This window comes from Lissotriton vulgaris, unplaced genomic scaffold (assembly GCF_964263255.1).
Source record: "Lissotriton vulgaris unplaced genomic scaffold, aLisVul1.2 SCAFFOLD_658, whole genome shotgun sequence".
Classification (NCBI taxonomy): Eukaryota; Metazoa; Chordata; class Amphibia; order Caudata; family Salamandridae; genus Lissotriton; species Lissotriton vulgaris.
The window spans coordinates 540644-561646 of NW_028242497.1; the positions used below are offsets into that span (position 1 = coordinate 540644).

The window sequence follows — 21003 nt, forward strand, 5'->3', positions numbered from 1 at the left end:
ATTCTAAAAAAATTGGATCTCCTGATCCTAAATGGGATTAAGGAACTCCTTAATGCTTCAATTGAGGAAGCAGTAGTGCCTGACATTTGAAAACATGCAATGGTCCTTCCCTTGCTGAAGAAGACGAACGTGGATCCGGAAGTCTTTTCCAACTTTCGTCCTGTCTCCCTGCTGCCCGCATTTTCCAAAATTCTGGAAAAGCATGTCAATAATCAACTGACGGAATCTGTGAACTCCCAAAATCTCTTGCACCTGTCCCAATACAGGTTCAGAGCAGGCTTTTCAACTGAGTCGACACTCCTGGGAGTAGCGGAAACGATCCGTCAGAGGTTGGACAAGGGTAGCACAGTGGCCCTCATACTATTAGATTTGAGTGCCGCATTTGACACCATATCCCATTAGACCCTTGTCTGAACTCTGAAATCGAAGGGTGTTGGTGGCACTGCCCTGAAATGGTTGGAGAGTTTTTTATCTAATCATACTTTCCAGGTTTTCTCAAAGAATAATAACTCCAGCTCTTTCGCATCCCGTCATGGAGTGCCTCAGGGCTCTATTTTAAGTCCACTGCTCTTTAATGTTTATATTAGCCCCCTAGCATCTATAGAAGAAGAAGCGGGGCTTACAATATATTCCTATGCAGACGACACACAACTTGTCTTCTCTTTATCTACAGATGACAAGTCTAAGGTGTCCCCTCTTCAAACAAGACTTCAAAAGATTGCTGGATGGATGTGCTCTAACAAGTTGAAGTTAAACGGAGGCAAAACAGAGCTCCTCATCTTTGGTGACCCGAAGGAGCTGTGGTGCCCACAGCATTGGCCGACCCAAATGGGTCCGTCTCCTCAACCTTTGCAGTCTGTTCGCAATTTGGGCATAATTATTGATGACCAACTGTCCATGCGACAACAAGCAGTTAAGACCAGTTCAATATGCTTCGCCATCCTGAAATGGCTGAGAAAACTTCAATGGCTGCTACAAGAAGGGGCGCAAAAGACGGTAGTCCAAGTCTTGATCGTGTCAAGATTGGACTATGGGAACGTCTTATACTTAGAGGCCAATAAAGATGTTATTTGTCGGCTGCAAGTGGTCCAAAACGCTGCAGCCAGACTTAAATACCGTCTTCCTAGAATGATCCACATGACAAGATATCTCCGCGATCTACACTGGCTAAAGATCGAAAATCGCTCTAAATTTAAAGCACTTTACTTTATGCACAGAATCAACGCTGGAAAGGCTCCCAGCTATCTCTGTGCGTTGGTCAAACAATACATCCCCACTCGACATCTTCGCTCATTGAAGCTGGCCAAATTTGTGATCCCTAGATTCAAACGAGCTCAGATGTGTGGTCGTTCCTTTGCTCAGCTAGCTCCTGCATTGTGAAATTCTCTACCAATTCCGCTCTGCCATGAACAGAATTATGTTACATTTCGAAAAGGCATTAAGACATGGCTATCTAACCAGTAGTTCCCTAGATCTTTCCTCTACTTAGCTGATGTCCAGGGCGCCAGGAAACCTCTGGGTTGCAGTCGCGCCATACAAATTAAATAAATAAATAAATAAAAATTGGAGGAACAATGTGGGGTATATTTATGGGGATTTGCCACAATGCAGTCACCTTGCTGCACTGCCTCAAAGCGAAAGGGCAGGAATGCGCCAAATCTATGGCATACGGCACATTGCTGTCCTTTTTGTCTACACTGGTGCCATTTTGGCAGCTAGGCGCTAACGCAGACACCCTTGCAACATGGAGCAAGGGTGCCTGTGTTTCATGCAGGATTGTTTTTGGGGCACCTTCCTGCACAACAACAACCCTGGGAAGCTTTTTACTCTTTCTATGTGTGCTGCAGAATGAAACACACATAGGAAGATGAAAAAACGAGGAGGAATAAAGATATTTCTCCACGTTGCGCCTTACCTGGGGGGGCATAAGGTTTTGGGGCATCTCCAGGTTTACATGGTCTTGTAAATCTGGGGATGCATCAAAATCCATGGGTGTTGTGTGGGAACGCCTGCCTGGCACAGAGTATGGCAAAGCAGCTGATTGCACTGCGTTGCCTTTCTTCATATCTATGAGGCCTTTTAAAGCCACTCAAAGTGGCTTTGCATGGCCTCATAAATATGACTTGGTGGCTGCCTCCGTTGCATCACAAAAAGTGGCGCAGCGGCCTTGTAAGGGGCTCGTAAATATGCCCTTGTGTGTCTGATGGGATTTGGGTTAATAACAGAAAGATTAAAGTGATTGTGTTTGACCACTCATTAAAGAGTTGCTCATGGCACATTGGTGGCACACTATAAGAAGTGTTGAAAGTCTACTGTTATTGAGGCATAATATTAATGAATTACGGAATGATCCAATGAGCATCATGAAAAGAATATATCTTCAGTGGTATTGAAAAAATGAATTTCTTAGACTAAGTTGACTTAAAACATGTTGGCAATACCCTTGCTGCTCCAAATAAGACCTATGCTGCAAAGATTCTTCAGAGTCTGATACATTGAGCCCCAGTTTGGTTGTCCTTCGAATAAAATTTAATATTGTCAAAAGACAAAGAACATACGAATAAAATCGTAAATCTTCTCTGGAATAAATCCTTGGAATTGAGATATGCAACTCTGAAACAAGTCATCAGATGTTCTTAGATCTAACATTTTGGAACCTATTACTAAGTCCATGGAAAGTAATTAACCGGTCCTGGCATATTTTTTCAATGTCAATATGAAATCGTTTAACAATTCTCAATGCAGCTACAAATATTCATAGCTGAATCATCTTCAGTTTACCTCCACACTCCTCTATTCTAAGCACTTGCTCTGCAGATTTTCCCATGAACAACTACACACGTGTAAGTTTGTTCATGCAAAGATCGAATTCATCAATGTTTTCGGGGCCTGTTATAGATTTACAGATAGAAATCTGGAAACTTTTGTGAATTGAAAGGTATGAAGAAAAGTCCATTCGAGGTTGAGAATCTGTTGCTGAAGAATGGCTTTAAGTACCAGGCCTATGTGTTTTCACCTGTCTCTGGGGTCCTTAGATTGCAGGCCTGCGAGCTCACATGGTGCCACTATGTGGCACATGGTTTCTTCACTATCACACGGCGGCGAGCTTGCTCACATCATATTTCCAGCTTAGGCGTGAATGCTTTCAAAGTTAGCATTCAATTCGAACCTTTCAGGCCGTGGGAGATGGCCCCAATGGATTTCTTTCTTTGGAGAAGGGTAGGTTTGTGACTGTGTAGTCAGTGCACTAAGGCCAAACCTGCATACTTAGGTAATGGCAGGTTTTTTCAAACATTGAAGATGGCAGGGGTAATAGTGGGCTATTGAAGTGATCCTGTTCGTGTTCTTAATGCATCCAGACAAACATTACAGACTCAGTTGCTCTTCTCTAGAACTGATACATGCATTCATCTCTCATGGGCTCCACACGCAGGGCATTCAACTGCAAGCATCAGAAGACACACTGCACACATGTAACAACACAAATATAACATTTAGTTGAACATTTTAGTGTACAAACTAGGCCTGCGCAAAATGTAAATTAAGCTGGTGTCATTTGTGTAATTTCCGGAATTTTGCATTACACGAGCTAAGTGAAATTAACTAAATTGCCACTTCACATAATTATGTGCCATTTGTGGTAATAAAATTGACTGCAAATGCGCCATTTGTTGTAAAACATTTACCACGAATGGAAGGAAACAACAGAACACGAGCGTCTGTTTGTTTTCCTTTTTGTTTTTTTCATTGTTTTAGTGTAAAATGCATTCTTTTACAAAATTGAAGCGTGGGCGCATGTCACGCAAAATTATGCGCTAAATGAGGGATCTGCATTTCACATAATTACATGTAATTTCACCACATTTTCACATAATTACATGAAAGCAAATTAAGCGAATTTCGCAAACCCCTAGACCAAACCCTCTTTTCTCACCAGGTCAAGCCACTCATCAATGCAGGACACTCGGTAGAAGACTTCACATGCATCTGATCAAACCCAGTAAAGACACGGCATTATGAGTGCTCTTGCTCCAGCGGCGATACCACATCAGGCACTACTGCACCTCGGATTACCCACCACAGGGGCATCGCTAATAATAGGTTGAACTATTATCAAGGAACCAAAAGTTGGTTTTCTATAGGCACCTTAATGATGGAGGCTAAAGGGCAGTAATCAAAGCTATTGCTCCTATTTCTGCTAACTAACTCGGTTTCAAGGTGAAAAAGACCTCGGGGATTTACTTGGAGAATTGTTTTCCCAGGTATTAGCACAAGAGTTGTAATATCCTTGAGGCAGAAGCTTATATTTCTGTCGAAAGCGATATTAAGACGCCACTGGTAAAGGAAAGCCAACGTTGAATATTACACACTAACTTACACATTAGACAAACTCCTATCTTATATCCTCTAGTGATTTTCTCCACAACACCACACACTAGGGTTTAGTTGTAAGCCTTTATTCGTTGCTCTGATGTAGGTGCGATGCTTGCTCCAGTAACTAACTGCTCCCCTGACTCTACACATAATATGGAACGTATAACAATTGATATGAAAAACAATTACACCGCTGCATAAAACAAGAGGTTTTTTCTAGCATGTCGTTCTATACTCCTTTCCCTTCCTCAACAACAGAATAACAAAATAAAAATAAACCACAAGCCTATGGAACGGCATTAGAGCCAATTATCGTAAATACAATGAATCTTATTGAAGTATAATAGTACATATTCCTCTTAATAAAAATACAACCTAAAGGCAGATACCATAAAGCACACACTGATCATCGCAGTGACATCACTCACAAATTTATGCATTGAAACATCCAGGTTTATTGATCACGCTACCAAACCTACCTTTCTTCCCCTCAGTCCCTCTGGCACAATCACCAAAAGACACAGAGATGTCTTCCTTTACAGAGTGCATCATAATCCAACTACACATACTGAACAGCACCGGGCTGCATTTCTCAAACACCTTCTTGCACCTGGATAATCATCCAGTGACCCCAGACCATCCATCACTCAACACGGCAGAGGCACACCGCACCTGTTCTACCCTCAACGGTTCAGAAAACCTGCTTTCGCCGTTCCTCACCATTCATCTCCATTTCAGACTGACCCACTCTCCCACCCTCAAATCACCTTCCTTCTCTCTGTGTCTGGTATTAACCCAATTTTGTGTGCCTGTTTGGATTTCTTAATGTTCCTTCTCACTGACTTCGATGACTACTTCACCTGCCTCACTCATGGCAAACATCCAGGTTTACCTTGGAAGACGGCATTCTGCCCTTCATGAGCACAAATGGGCTAGCACCTGTTAAGTTGCTGAGTGTGATTCTATATCTGTATGTTCAAATCTTCTTTTATAGCTCCAGTTCCTAATCAAAATTACTTTAATTTTGCAAACTGTATTGCACGCTTAACCACCCAGAGCCCAGGTAAGCCAGCAACTGGTTATGTTAGTGGTCAATAGCACCCGCTTTAAAACAAATGCCATTCACACTTACACATCATATTGGCAAAAGTTAGCCCTACCGACCTGGACGATGCATAAGCAACTCGGTAGAACTCTCCCATTCCATTCCTTGATTCATCAAGATCATACTACCACAAGTCAACCACCATGGCACAGTGATGTTACTGAGTGTTGGGCATTTATGTAATTTTGGTATCATGACTTGCTGACTCAGATTCCAGTCTGCAGCCGAATCACTAGAGACAACTTTGGAAAGCACATAGACCTCCCACAATGTCGCAAGGCCATATCATGGATAGAGTGTGTGCTAAAAAAAGGCTTCTGATATTACATGGCCAGCCGGGTCTCTATTAGGCAAGTGAAATAGGAGTCAGTATCTTGATGTTGGTGTTAGGATTGTTGGTGAGAGTTTGGGGATGGAGTGAATCTCTAAGAAGTGAAACTAAAGTTTATCCGTACTGTAGCTCTAAAGAGACACTCAAATCCATGCTGAAAATTAAGGCTAGAGATTAGTTACTTAATTTGGGTTTGCTGACCCCGTCTTTTATCCTTCCAAGTTCAAAAACAAAAATGAGCACCACTGTGTTGAGTAACAATAAAATAAAAACATGTTGTGCCTGTTTCTATTGGTAAAAGACCATATCAGAGGGAATGTGGTGGTGGGGTGGTCAGGGGGTGTTTGATATGCGCTCTACAATTCACTAGCTGTGTCAGAGTTTATGTTTCAAGGGGCACAGGCCGAAGTATTTAATGGTTTTATTTTCTTACCATGAATAGTGACAAGAAAACTCCTCGGTGGCGAACATGTACTGTACAAACACACCAATATTGTTAGGTTATGATTTATGTTTCAAGGGACAAGACGCAGAAGAATTTTTCCAGTTTCGGAGCCTTATTACCGGAAGAGCTTTCGATTAAACAAACTCCCTGTTTATTTTTTTAAGAAAGAACCCCTATTTCCAACACACTAGTTGAATTATTTACAGTTTCCACCCTACTACAACTTCAGCTCAGGTAAAACGAATGACCCATAAACATTAGGTTCAATCGATGTTCTTCTTAGCCAGTGAAATGAACATCCCCTGGTTGAACACCATTGATGAAGCTTAAGAGAGATCTGAAAATACACACATTTTCATCTCAAATACACACTTCAATTTTGTCATAAATATTTTAATACAACAAAGCAAAAACCTCTAAATTAGTAGGCCGGGCTGCATGTAGGAGATCTACTTACAGGTAGTTGGAGAGCTACCAGTAGATGAGATACTCGTCGGGGAAGCCTGCCCTGGAAGATACCGGGAGGGATAAACACTGCACTCTGCATCATACTTAGAATTCAAAATCTAAAACTGTTTACGATTAACTCCTGTTTTACATCTGTATTTGGAATAAGTCCATTCGTGTTAGAACTTGGTCTTGGCTGAATTAACATTAAGCAAAGCATTTTACATAGTATTCAAAGAAAAGGCAAATATTATTAGGTCTGGCCTAGAGACAGCTTTAGCTCACTCACAAGTTTATTCTAATCTTAACAATTTGAAATTCATATTCTTAGTAATACTGCATACTGAAAGCGGATTTGGGTCACCTCTTTATTATTATTATTGTCAGGATTTGTAGCATGTAACAAATCATCCCATGCCTTTGGCTGCACAGGACTGGTAGCTAAGACAGAGTTGCGGTTTACAGACAACAGGAGAACTATTCGGAGGTTGGCTTCTAAAGAAGTGGGGGTGACAGCATTCCTGGGTACTATCTGCTTCCGCCTCGGGAAGAGAAACCACTGAAAGGCAAAATAGTTTGTGTAATAAAGTGAAGTTCTGCCCTGCACCGCTCTCCTTAAGAGTGCTTCATCACCCTTAAACAAATTACTTTAACAACTTCTGACCTATCTCAAAATGTTCCTACCCTGGCGAAGCTCCTTGAAAAATGTGTTCACATCCAACTCTGCAACCACATTGATCAATTCCGATTATTGGACCAATTTCAATCTGGATTCCTTCCAGGGCACAGCACCAAATTGGTTATGAGACATAGTGGACAATGCCCTAAAAATGCTGGATCAGAACCAATCCTGCCTTTTAATCCTCCTTGACCTATTGTCGGCTTTGGATATGGTTAAGCATGACAACTTACTAAACCTTTTTGAACACCGTAAGGGGCTCTCAGGATCAGTCCTTAACTGGTTCACCTCCTTTCTCCAGAACAGGACTCAAAGAGTCAAGGTTAATCACTCACTATCGCAGACAATGCTGGTCATATTAGGGGTCCCATAGGGCTCCTCACTTATGCCCACTTTCTACAACATGTTCATAGAGTCTCTTATGGACATTTTGAGTTCATCCAACACGCTGATGATACTCAACTATATTTAAAAGCCTCCTGTAGAAAAGTAGGATCTGCTTTTATGACTATCCCCATTTTTTGCCTGGTGCTATGCTGTTTTTGACTAGTCTGACTGGGATCCTGCTAATCAGGACCCCAGTCTCTGTGCTTTCTCCCCTAAATTGGTTATGGTGAGTACCTAGGTAAACCCTACTGGTGTACACTTACAAGTCCCTAGTATATGGTACTAAGGTACCAAGGGCATAGGTACACCAGGGTCCCCCCATAGGCTGAATCATGTATTGTGCCACCCATGGGAGACCACTCAAACTGTAACTACAGGCCTGCCATTGCAGCCTGTGTAAGCTGGTGCTAGCACCACTTATGACAGATATAGGTTTCCCTATATCTGAGGTCACTGCATTTAAAACCTGTAATTCACCCCTAAAGCAGGCCTTTCAATCCTGAAGGCAGGGTGCTCGGTTCTAAGTGTGAGGGTGCCCCTGCATGAGCAGCACACCCCTACAACCTTCAGAGTCCATTCTCCTGGGTTGTAAGAGCATCAGCCATAACAAAATATAGAGTGGCCATGTGTCATTACGCGATGGCTAACTCTAAACTGGCTGTAACGAACCCTGTCATGTTTGGTAGCAAACATGTTGGAATCATACCCCCACACCATAAAAGATGTGGGAGGTACGATTCCATGCACTGTAAATCTCCTCCGGGAGACCCTCAGTGTTCCCGGTACCAGTCTTCTAGACCTGGACAGCACAACATGGATGCTGCCGACCTGAGAGATGATTCTGCCCTCCTGCTGCTGAGCCAGGCTTAAGCAGGGGAAGGCAGGACAAAAGATATCCAGTCACAGGGAGGCGCGACCACCTCCCGGACAGGGTTTAGTCTATTGGGGAATGGTTGGGGTGCTTGCCAGTGCCGCAAAATCTGCTTGAAGGGCACGTTTGGTGCCCTCCTTGCATAGTCCAGTCAAACCAGCTCAGGGTGCCGTTGGCTCCCACTCTGGCGCGAAACTGGACAAAGGACATAGGAGTTTCCTCCCCACTGTCCGACCCCTCCCCTGGGAGGTAACCCTGAATTGTCCCAACACTTTCCTTAGGGTACTTAAGGGCTTACCTGTGGGTGGGTCCCTAGATTCGTCGTGGGACAAGATTCAATTCAATAACCACTTCTTCTTTGACTGTCTGGGCACTCTGGACTTCGGTGGACTTTGCTCTGGGCTCAAGACTGTAACTGGGAAGACTCCTGCTGCTCCTGATCTCCCATCCTGCTCGTCTGCTGCAACGTCTCTGCCCGTGCTCCATACACAACCTTCCAAGGCCTGTGGAAATCCAAGACAACTGAAGGAATCTCCCTTGAAGTGAAGGGGTCACTTCCCTGCATCTGTAGGCACCGCAACAAAGCTGACCGGTCTGCTAACCCTGGGCTCCCACGGACTCCAAAAGGCCCAGCAACACAGGTGGTGGTTCTTCACATCCCTCGAGGCTTGCCATGTCCTCTCACCAAGTTTGAGGCCAGTATCCCTCGTTGGAGGCGCAGGAACCAAACACTGTGAACCCCGTCAACTTGCTGTTGCACCTCCTGTGACCAAGATCATTGTCTTCACCGATTCACTTGCACCGTGGGCCTGCATCTTTGGTAAGCTGCTCAAGGTCCTCTTGTGACTCCAGTGCCTCCAGCCTGAGGGTCCTCTTGAGGGTCTTCCTTGATTTCACTGGGCTCCCGTGATTGCTCAGGCCTGCTCTGACTCCCCTGTTTGTGTCGACTCACCCGGACCTTGCTGACCCCCACATTGCACCCTTTTCGCTTTCCACGTTTGTTGCGGTTGCCAAGGCTTGTTGGTGCTCCCGACAGACACCAACCCCTCAACTCTCGACATCCAACATGGGACAGCTCGTGAACGGCTCCTGATCTTCCACAGTGTTGCCTGGTCCACACAGATGTAGGTCCAAGGTCACGTCTGCTCTCCTGTAACACCAGACACCGGTGGCATTCGTCTTCCGTGCCTCCTGGTCACTCCTGAGTGGCATAGACTCTGTCTCCTCTGCTTGCAGGTACTTTTCCTCCTGAATCCACCTTTGGGCTCCTTTGGACACTTTCACCTTCGCCAGCAGGGCATCTTCCTGAAGTCCTCCATTGGGTTCGACGGGCATTTCCGGCGCCACTTCACACTGATGCACCCGGTTTCCCTGGTGTAGGTATCCTGGTTCCTAGGGTATCCACGGGTGGGGTGGCTCTCCAACCTTCTGTCTTCCACTGGGTTTATTCAGGTTCCAAAGGGAAGGGTCCTTCTTGTTTAAAATTGCAACCGCTACTTACCCATTGACTCGTATTGAGCCCACCGTCATGTTCCCACTCCGCACACGGCCTCTGTGGGGTTCCTGGTTACTTACCTCAGGTGGTTCCTTGGGTCCCCGGCACTTCTACGTCTTCTGGGTATTGTCTTGACTTGAGTTGTGGTTCCCATACCACTATTTTGGTATATGATTTGGTCACCCCTGGCGACCATTGTGTATTTCGTGCTGCTTACCTGTTTTCTCTGCAAAGTATTATGTGCATTGTGTATATCCCCAGGTAGGAGACTTTTTTATGTTTAAGTGAGTGTCTTATAATAAATACATATTTTTATAACTACACCATGTGGTTCTTTTTCACTTAATCTATACCTTTAAGATTATGTTTTGGTCAAACAAGCTGCTTTACACTCCTTCTGGACTAAGCCTGAAGGCTGCTCTTCACAGCTACCACTTACAGAGCTTTCTAACGTCGTCTAAGACCACTAAAATCACCATAAAGGTCGTCTGGATTGGTGCAGGGTGCCCACTTACATAAGTTTGCACCATATACCAAGCCAGCTTCTCATACCTCCGCTCCAGAAAACATCAGTTCCCTCAACACAACTCTTCAGAAAACTAAAAATTGGCTAGCATCTAATCACCTCATACGAAATACTTAAAAAACTGAATTTCTCCTAATCACCCTACCTTACCAATCACCTGCCATTAAAGAATGATTGAAACATCTAACAGCCCTTAGCTGCATTTCACAAGTCATTGACTCTGCAAGATCACTGGGATTAACTCTCAACAAGAAACTCAAGATGCAGAAACACATCAGTGCTGCCACCAAAGTAGTGAATCACCAAATTAACATTCTAAGAACCCCCCCGCCCCCCCCCCCCCATAACATCAAGCATGCAGTGCAAGCCCTAGTGATTCCCAGGTTGGACTATGGCAGTGGAACCCTCTCTGGACTGCCCAGACCCAAACTGGCTCCTCTGAGAGCCTCGCTCAACTCTGCTGTTAGGCTCATCACCTGCTCAAAAAAAACAACCACATCACTCCCGATCGGAAATCCCTCAACTGGTTCCCTTACAAGGCAAGAACCCAGCGAAGAAATAGCCTGCATGACACAAAAAGCCCTCCACTTCGAAACCCTAGATATCTTGCTCAGAAGCTTAAACATTCTGGTGGTTCCAGATCATCACGAAGCTCCAACACTTTACGTCTGAAACCTCAAAGATTCCACAAGAAGAAAAGTTACAACTGATCTTTCTTTGGGGTTGCTCTGAGAATTTGGAACACCTTGTACCCTGAAGTCAGAATGAATCCCTCAACTGTATCCTTCATTAAAGAAATCAATGTACTCCTTATGAAAACATTTTTCCCGTGATTTTAAGATACCCATCCGGATTCCTCAATTTTTCCTCATGACTATGGCATATCGACTACTTTGTGTTTTCGACTACTCAGTCCTGACACTACCCTCCCTTTTTTTGACACTGCATGATTGTTAGAAATGGGATTTCTGGTTGGCTAGGCCTTGCGCCAAAGCCAGGCAGAAACCATCACTCTAGTCAGGGCAAGGAAGTTACACGCTAAAGATAACCCCTGCTCACCCCCTTGGTAGCTTGGCACGAGCAGTCAGGCTTATACCGGAGGCCATGTGTAAAGCATTTGCACAACCCACAAAGCAACAACATACTAGGCACACCACAAGAGGAACTCCACACAAGGTTATATAAAAAATAGCCTTTGTATTATCATGAAACACATTATAATAGTAATCACACAATATACACTGTGCCAACTGGCACCAGGCAATATTTACAGGGGATTATATACACAGGCAAGGCCACTTGGACCATTGTCAGAACCATCACTTAGTAAAGATAGTAAATGGAGAACATATAATAAGCATAGAACACAACCAGTAATTACTGGCAAATACTGGACTCAGCATCATCCTGTAACATAAATCAAATTATGCAGAGTATCACATTAGGTGTGAAATATATCCTGCGCCAACCTCATAAGCCTAAACATACTAGACGATAACCTCCTAAGCATAACTCACCTTAGGAAATAATCTCACTGGAATAAACTACAGAAGAGGATAACTCAAACATAAATACAGTATGCAAAACCTCATAATCATAAACCACATTTAGAGGCATAAAACAGGGAGTGTAAATCATACTACATAAATCACATTTCCTAACACCACATCCATCACATTAGGGCATGGCGCCCAACAAACCTAACAGTCCCCCTGGCCAACTGGCCTTCTCAAAGGGGCTCAAAATGCCCTATGTCCAAAGTGTTAGGGCGGCTGCCAATGCAGCAGAATCCATGTGCGCAATTGCGCAGACCTAAACGTTGCAGCTGGCACTAAGTGCTGCACTGCTGTGAAAGTACGGGGCTTAAAGGCGGGCACCCAGCGGCACAGCTCCTCAGCTGCAGCGGCCCACAACAGCGATAGAGATGATTTTCGTAGTACGGCAAATGCGGGCACTCAGCGGCACAGCTCCTCAGCTGCAGCGGCCCACAATAGCGGTAGCGATAATTCTCATAGGACAGCAAATGCGGGCGCTCAGCGGCACAGCTCATCAGCTGCATTGGCCCACAATAGCGATGGTTCTTGTAGCACAGACAAATGCGGGCTCTCAGCGGCAACAGCTCCTCAGCTGCAGCAGCCCACAATAGAGATAGCGATGATTCTTGTAGGACGGCAAATGAGGGCACTCAGCGGCAACAGCTCCTCAGCTGCGATGGCCCACAATAGCGATAACAATGACTTTGGTAACACAGGCAAATGCGGGCTCTCAGCGGCAACAGATCCTCAGCTGTGGCGGCCCACAACAGCGATAACAATGAGTTTGGTAACACAGGCAAATGCGGGCTCTCAGCTGCAACAGCTCCTCAGCTGCGGCGGCCCACAATAGCGATAATGATGACTTTGGTAACACAGGCAAAAGCGGGTTCTCTGCAGCAACAGCTCCTCAGCTATGGCGGCCCACAATAGCGATAACCACAATAGCGATAACGATGACTTTGGTAACACAGACAAATACGGGCTCTCAGCAGCAACAGCTCCTCAGCTGCGGCGGCCCACGATAGCGATAATGATGACTTTCAGCCCACAGAAAAACCAGAGGCTCTGGAATTCTCAACAGAGGCCTCACCTGCAAGGAGAATTCCCCTCAAATAGGAACCAGGAAGGGCTGATGGGTGAAGTCTATTGTCCCTGAGACTTCAGCAGGAGGCAAGCTCAAATAAGACTCTTAGGTAGTTGCTTCAGCAAGATGGATGAAAGTTTCAAAGTCCTTTCCTTCTAGTTACACGGACAGAGGTTCATCTTGGCATCCAGAAGTAACACGTTCTTCTTCCAGGAAAGAATTAAAATATAGCGCTCAGAGGGCGCAGGGAGCCATAGCTCCAAAAGCAAAAGTCCTCAGCAAACAAGGGGGCAATGCAGGGCCCAGGGTGGCAAGCCCTCATCGCAGTTCCTCCTGGGCCCCAGCAGCAGCATGCCCCAGCAGGATCAGGAACAGCACATCATCCTAGAAGAGCACCATGGAACGGAACAATTTCATGGGGTCACAGCCCCTTTACTTATACCACCAGAAGACTTTGTTCTCAAAAGTCATAAGTCACTGAACCCAGCCAGAACCAGTTCAGTGTGGTCCTGGAGCACACTGTTTACAAGGCTGCATCCTGCCTTTGAGGAAGAGGGGGGTCTGCCATCAGTCGCACAGTGGGCGGAGAAGCCATCCTTCACCTTGCCAGGCATAGCCCTGCTCAGATCAAAAGGTCACCCCTCCCCATACTCCAACTGCAGATCTCTCTATTCAACCCACATCTGGCTCAGCCTGCCCTGTCCCTCCAAAACCAGACATTCAATTCACATCAGGCAGGCAGACACATAGCACACAGAAATGCCAACTTCTAAAAGTGGTATTTCTCACATAGTCATAATAAATCTGCGCACTCCATTGCGCCGCATTTATTCTCAGAATTTCATACATACCAGACTTGACAATACTGCTCCTCTCATAACAGGAATTACCACTGACACACACTGAGCAGAGAATCCCCATGCATTCCTATGGGAGGGCAGGCCACTCTCACTAAATGTAACAGAGCACACACACTTTACACTGGACCACAGTGCTAAAGTGCCCAGAGGCCTAAAACCACTAACACTACACAGAGAAAAAGGCTGGGAGAAATGCAAAAAGTTTAGGGGTGAACCTGCAAAAAGGGCCAAGTCCAACAACGATTCTGAAGTTTTCTTAACTATGATACTTGTGTTTTTATTGAGTTACCTCCCCAGCCCTCTTATCATTGTAAAGCACATCCTTCGTTTCACAGTACTAACCTATCCTGGTTTTTTTCTCAAAAATAATATTATTGTTATTATTGCTCTGCTCTCTATAAATGTGTAAAGCATTGTGATACATGCAAGGGTCATGTACGCGGTCTATAAAAAATAATCAAAATAAATACATAAATCCTCCTTCTCCCTGTTTTACTGTCGATTACAGCGCTTCTAGCTCCAGTTCTACCCCACTCTCCTTGAGAGAGCTTCACGGATGCTAACAGCTCCTGCCTTGGTGTATGTCAAAATATTGTGTACAGAGATATATGCTGACATAAATACCATTTCGTAAAATCTGTTTGCAAAAATATATTCGCTTTGGGTATACATTTTCTGTTACCGACTTTAGTAGGGCGGAATTTTTGTAAATTATATTCAGGCCACAATATTTATGTCAAACAAAAGTCTGACCACAATATTCCTGTACCACACTCCTGCTCTACTCGGCCATCCTTGTTACTGTGGCTCCCAGTGACATCTGCGTATGTTTTGCCCTGCCAGTTCTGCGTGGCCATTTGCTTTTTCTCAGTGCTGATCACCCAGCAGCCAACTTGCATGGCTATGCCTATCTACAGATTATAAAGTGGTAATGCATAGCCATTCGCAGATCTTGAAGATATAGTGCCTCGTTACTGCCACCACCATTACCATTACCTCCATCACAATTAACAAAACAAATAGCCACTACTATTTCAACCATCATTTCGATCATCTTTACCACCGTTACCATCAACACGATGAGATAGAAACACTATTAACACCACCATCCCTGCCACAAGTACTATTACTACCACCATTTCCACCTCCTTGCCAATACCACCACCACGATACATACTGCAACTAAATTACCACCAGCACCACCATTACTACCAATACCAATTAACAACACCATCTTTAGGCACCCTATTACCAGCGATACCATTATCACCACCATCTTTACCACTACTCACTTACAACTGCATTACCACCACCACTGAGGAAAACAAAAAAGTGATGCATGGAATGCTTGAATTATTCTCAGCCACTTGTAACAACTCTGCAGCTGTCCAGGCCGATGTTTTTGTCACCGATACCACCTCAGACAGGAATCAGCCATATGCAAGTCAGCCTTAGTCTTGCTGCGCGAGGAGCAGTTCAGACCAAACTTCTATTGCTAGATCCCCTCTGAATGGGAACATAAGAAAGCCTAAATTTGTTTCGGCAAAGTTAGGCCTCGTTAGTATAGCATGGTTGCTTTGGCCTATGACCTATAGTACATGGGACTCACATTTGGGCATATTTGGCAACGAGGGTGTCACGCTGAGGAAAACAAAAAGCTATGGGTGGAATTCTTGAATTAATTTCAGCCACTGATGATTACTCAGGGCCACATTCCAGTCTATATTTTTACGCCCGATATACCACCTTAGACAAGAACTAGACTTATGCAAATCAGACTTGGTCGTGCTCTAACAGGAACAGTCCAGTCTGAACTGCCAGCCTAGGTCCCTTATCGGGGGGAACACAAGCAAACCCACAATGATTTTGGCCTGGTTAGGCCTAGTCAGTGAGAAATAGCTTGTTTCCTGTGTCACAGTGAACTTGGGGCCCACACATACTATCATTGCTACACCAGCATTCCTACCACCACAATTATCACCATTACCACTATCTCTACCACTGTCATCACTATCATTCCAACCACCACCAGCATTGCCACCACTACTGCACCATGACCACAACTATCGCCACCGCTATCAAAACCATGACGATCCCTACTATTACCACCCTTACTGCTGTCACCTAAACCATCATCACCTCTCTTCATCACCACCACTCTCAGCATCATCCCTGCTGCCACCCACTACCACTAGCACCAGCTGTACTGCCACTACTTCCTCACTACTATCACTTTAACCCAGTAGTGCAGTAATGCACTATTGCCATCAACACCACTACTGCTGTTATCACAATACTATCACTACCAACTTGTCCACTTCTACTGTTAACGCTACCACCATCACCACTAGTACCAGCACTACCACCATCACAGCATCCCCATCTGTTTGTGTGTGTAAGAGCACTATACCTTTAACAGTATTGTTTGTGTTTGTGAGAGGAAGGATGATGTTGGCGTGCGGGTGAGCGCCGTTGTGTGTGTACTCTCATTCATTTATTAAGGCAAGAACTACAGATTTTGTCAATGCTCGTTTTAAACTGAAAATAAACCATATTATTCAACTGAATTGAAATACATTGATGGGACTCTGCCCGAGCTGTAGCAATGCACCTCAGTTGCAGTGCTACAGCACTGCAGTTCCTCCTACGGTTCCCTTTATAGAGCCCACAGTGCTTTGAAGTACAATTGACACAAATCCACAGCTCTCCGTTCAGGGACCTCATTCACACTCTGCCCTTGCACCTCTTCGCTACACATTATTGTCGTGCCGAGTACCTGCTACTCCTCGTGTGCTGTGCCTTACCTGAGACGCTTCTTCTGGAATGGTGTCCACCCAGCGCTCAGGGATTCTGATGGATTCGTATGAATTGAACAGGATCTCGACGACCAGGGGGGTGGATGCACAGGTCTGCAACACCTGAACAGACAAGAAATGCATGTATGAAAAAGGCAGGGACTGTGAATGCAGGACAGGAAGGGGATTGCTATGGTCTGATTGATAATATTGTATGAAGCATTAGAGCATTGTGTAAGTCAACTGCTAGTCAGTATGCATTCAGAGATGTTATTTATAAGAGGTCACTTTTCATATTGTTCTGCTTGGAGTGGTACCCACCATACAGCAGAAAAGTCTTCAAATTAACACTTAACCACCAAAACACCCTATTCTTCTAATCCGTTTACATTGCTTCTAGGACGCAATAGATAAGGCTAGGGGATATTGTTCCTGATGCAAGAATCGAAATTGTGAAAATATTGTGCCCATAAACACTTATATTTAAAGATATATTGTGTTGCATTTGTCTTACTGTTCAGATGTGATAAGCCATGCTCACTTTTTCACCCACACATTCCTGGGTACTCGGGTTGCAGAACCTCATTATTTAAAACACAAGAACAGAACAAGCTGCGCCTTCCGCCATCTTGATACTGTCCATTGTGTATTATTGGTAGTGTGTAATGTTAGCAGCTAGAGCTCATTGACAGGCAATAGCTTTTCTCAGAGAATGGCTATTGTGAGTACCAAGGAGCGGCTAATATTCCAGCGATCCACTCTTTCCACGCTAAAGGTACTGGAACTGGAGGCTAATTTTAAACATGGATAATTCTCTGGAGACCCCACTCATAACCAACAACATATCAATGATCTCTCCATGATGGTGATGTGAAGACATTCTTTGCACTTCCTGGTTTTGAACAAGAAGAGGAAGGAAAGCCACTGAATAAGAAGCAACCACATTAGATTGACAAGAAAGCCAATCAGTGGTAAGCAATGCCTCTGGAGTGATCCCCACTGGCCGAAGTCGTTAGGTAAACTCCCCCCACCAGCTTCTCAGGTCAGAAACCTTGGAGTCATCATAGATGACACTTTATCTATGACACAGCAAGCCAACAAAGTGGCAGGCATATGCTCTACCATTCTTAGATGGCTACGAAAAATTGTCTGGATGTTGCCACCTGCCACCCAGAAGACCGTAGTCAATGCCTTAGTGACATCTCGGCTTGACTACGGTAACATCTTGTACCTGGGTTCAAATAAAGCATTAATAAGACGTTTGCAACTTGTGCAAAATGCTGCTGCCAGACTGCTTTGCAGAATCCCTAGATATGCCAGGATCACCAAACATCTTAGGGACCTGCACTGGCTCAGGGTTGAAAACCGGATTCGCTTTAAAACCCTGAACTATCTATTCAAAATTAAAGCCGGTACCGCCCCCAAGTATTTACAAGACCTTGCCAAGCCCTACCTCCCTAATCGCAGTCTCCGTTCATGCACAGCAGCGAATTTTGCGGTGACGAGGTACAAACGGGCTAGAATGGGCGGCAGATCCTTTTCATATCTGGGTCCAATTCTTTGGAACACATTGCCCATTCATATACGCAAGGAAGAAAACCATATGAAATTCAGGAAAAGCGTAAAAACCTGGTTGTTCAACAAATAATTGCCTTGTTTGTCCTCTCTCTGGTTGTGTCCTGTGCTTTGTTAGTCCTGGCGCCGGGAAACCCTTTGTGGGTAGCTGCGCGCCTTATAAGTGCTATAAAATAAATAAAAATAAATAAATAAAAAAAGTCCATTGTAAGTATTGGTTGTGTATGTTCTCACAACTGATTTTACTTTTGAGCACCACGTATGCAGTGACACATGTGCCCAAATACACATGCACTTCAATGCAACCTGTGCATGTTTTCTGTCTGATTCGTCCTGTGACAGTGCGAGTCAAAAAACCTTTCACTTATGCTATGTTATACGTTTTATCTTTTTACATGTAATAGTCATAGTAGAGTTGGACCAGAGTCAACCTACAGAAGTAGATTCATCTTAGTCTCTTAGAGATGAGATAGAAGCCCCTTTTTTCTTATGCCCTTTTGAATGTCATGGACACTCCCGGCCACTCCGGCAGAAACATGTTGGCAATACTGCAGGGGATGGGGTACTAAGACCCCTAGTCCCCACTACTAGTTTTAATATCGAGCACATTCTGAGCAATTAAAAATGTTCACACCTTTTTTGCATCGATTTTTAAATATCACTCACTCACTCACTTTTCTTAGCACGGGTCCGCACCTAGTTATAGAAGTGCCTCCTTAACTCCAGGTGTAGGCACGCTCTTAATCAAACGTGTTTTTAAAGAGCGAGGGCTGTCGATGAAGAAGCTTGACACCTGGTGGTGTGTGAGAACAGTCCTTACATTTCTTTGAGATGCCGAACACCACACAATTTATTGGCATAGTGTGCCTCATCATTTGCTAAGAATCAGACACCGAGCCAGGGTAGCTTCTTGTTGTGCAATACATGTTAGCTGGGAACCAGCTTACCCTGACTGCCCCGTAGCCTCCTGTTCCCTCCCTTTTCTAATTAAAGGGTTTTTGTGTATATATATATATATATATATATATATATATATATATATATATATATATATATATATATATATATATATATATATATATATATATATATATATATATATATATATATATATATATATATATATATATATTTTTTTTATTTCTTTTTTCCCCGGTTTACGCTGTAAAGCCTGCAAAGGGAGTAAAAAAACCTTAGAATATCCAGGTAGAACAGGTGAAGAGAGACCCAACAGAAAAATAAACAAACTGTTACATTGCAATTCAGATTACACCGTTTACTGTCTGGAGTGCCCTTGTAAAAGAAGATACATAGGGAGCACCATCAACCCCACAAAGCTTAGGATACTAGAACATATGCGAGCAATCGTTAACAAAGACAAATCATATCCGGTTGCTCGGCACTTCGCGAAATACCATCAGAGCAATAGAGATCTGTTAAGCTTTTACTGTATCGACCAAATAAACCGTCTAGAACGTGGGGGGGACAGAGAAAAGGCACTCAGGGTCTTGGCGTCAAGATATATTATTGACCACAAGACCATGACACCATGGGGCCTAAATAACGATGAAGAATTGTGGGTCGATCTCTAAATATATACTTGGGATCATGTGTATTGCTAACCGTTATATCTAAATAACTACTGAAAAACAACAAAAACTCCCTGTTATCTTATTTATGTCTCTCAACCGACATCCCCATATACTGAATATCAAAAACAAGATACTCTTGCCCATACAGGGCTACAAAAAACAGAGGGGAATAAATAATGACATTGAGGTCTTAGGTGGATATAAACGATTTATATAGGGGGATACACCACTAGAAGCCTAAATAAACTGAGCCGATACACTGTTAAATCAGGACCAAATGTTTCACAATTTTATATCTCTGATGGTATCAAAAAGCAAATGTATGTACTTGATTTATGAAATGTTTGCTGTTTGTAATGTTTTTAAATAAGCACTATGCACTTTACTTTTGCGCCATTTCCTACTCTTTACTCTGTAAATAGAGGATAGATGCACATTTAAAGATGTCCGGGACGCTGACAAAATGTAACATCATCGATGTCAATGATTTTAGCTCTGGCCGATGGGTTTATAATGGCGCTGCTTTACACACACAAACTGACACTGACGAAGCTGGATTAGCGAAACGCGTCTGTCAGGGGTGAAGGGGGGTTTGCAGTGTGCTTGCCATAATTTCGACTCTACAGTTGAATGTGTTCCAATATATATATATATATATATATATATATATATATATATATATATATATATATATATATATATATATACACAACGCCAAATCCCACAGTCCTCGGGATTCTCACATGAAGAGCACTCGAAGCCAATACAGCGTGGTTTTGCCAAGGAATTTATTTCAGAAACTCTCTGCAGGTAAAGTCCAGCTTACAAACGCGTTTCGGCATTGCCGCCTTCGTCAGTGTAAACTGACATTTGTTTTTACCATTATTTTAAATAAAACCATG

General features: G+C 43.9%; 1 protein-coding gene across 2 annotated transcripts in view; it reads right to left on the reverse strand.

Annotated features, from left to right (window-relative positions):
* The window catches only part of ASB18 (ankyrin repeat and SOCS box containing 18), a 279270-nt gene that overhangs the window by 26014 nt on the left and 232253 nt on the right, over nucleotides 1-21003 (reverse strand). For both annotated transcript variants that reach the window (XM_086948326.1, XM_086948327.1), the window contains exon 4: nucleotides 16944-17057. In XM_086948326.1, the coding sequence (XP_086804452.1) occupies nucleotides 16944-17057 (114 nt within the window). The remainder of the gene's footprint in view (nucleotides 1-16943; nucleotides 17058-21003) is intronic.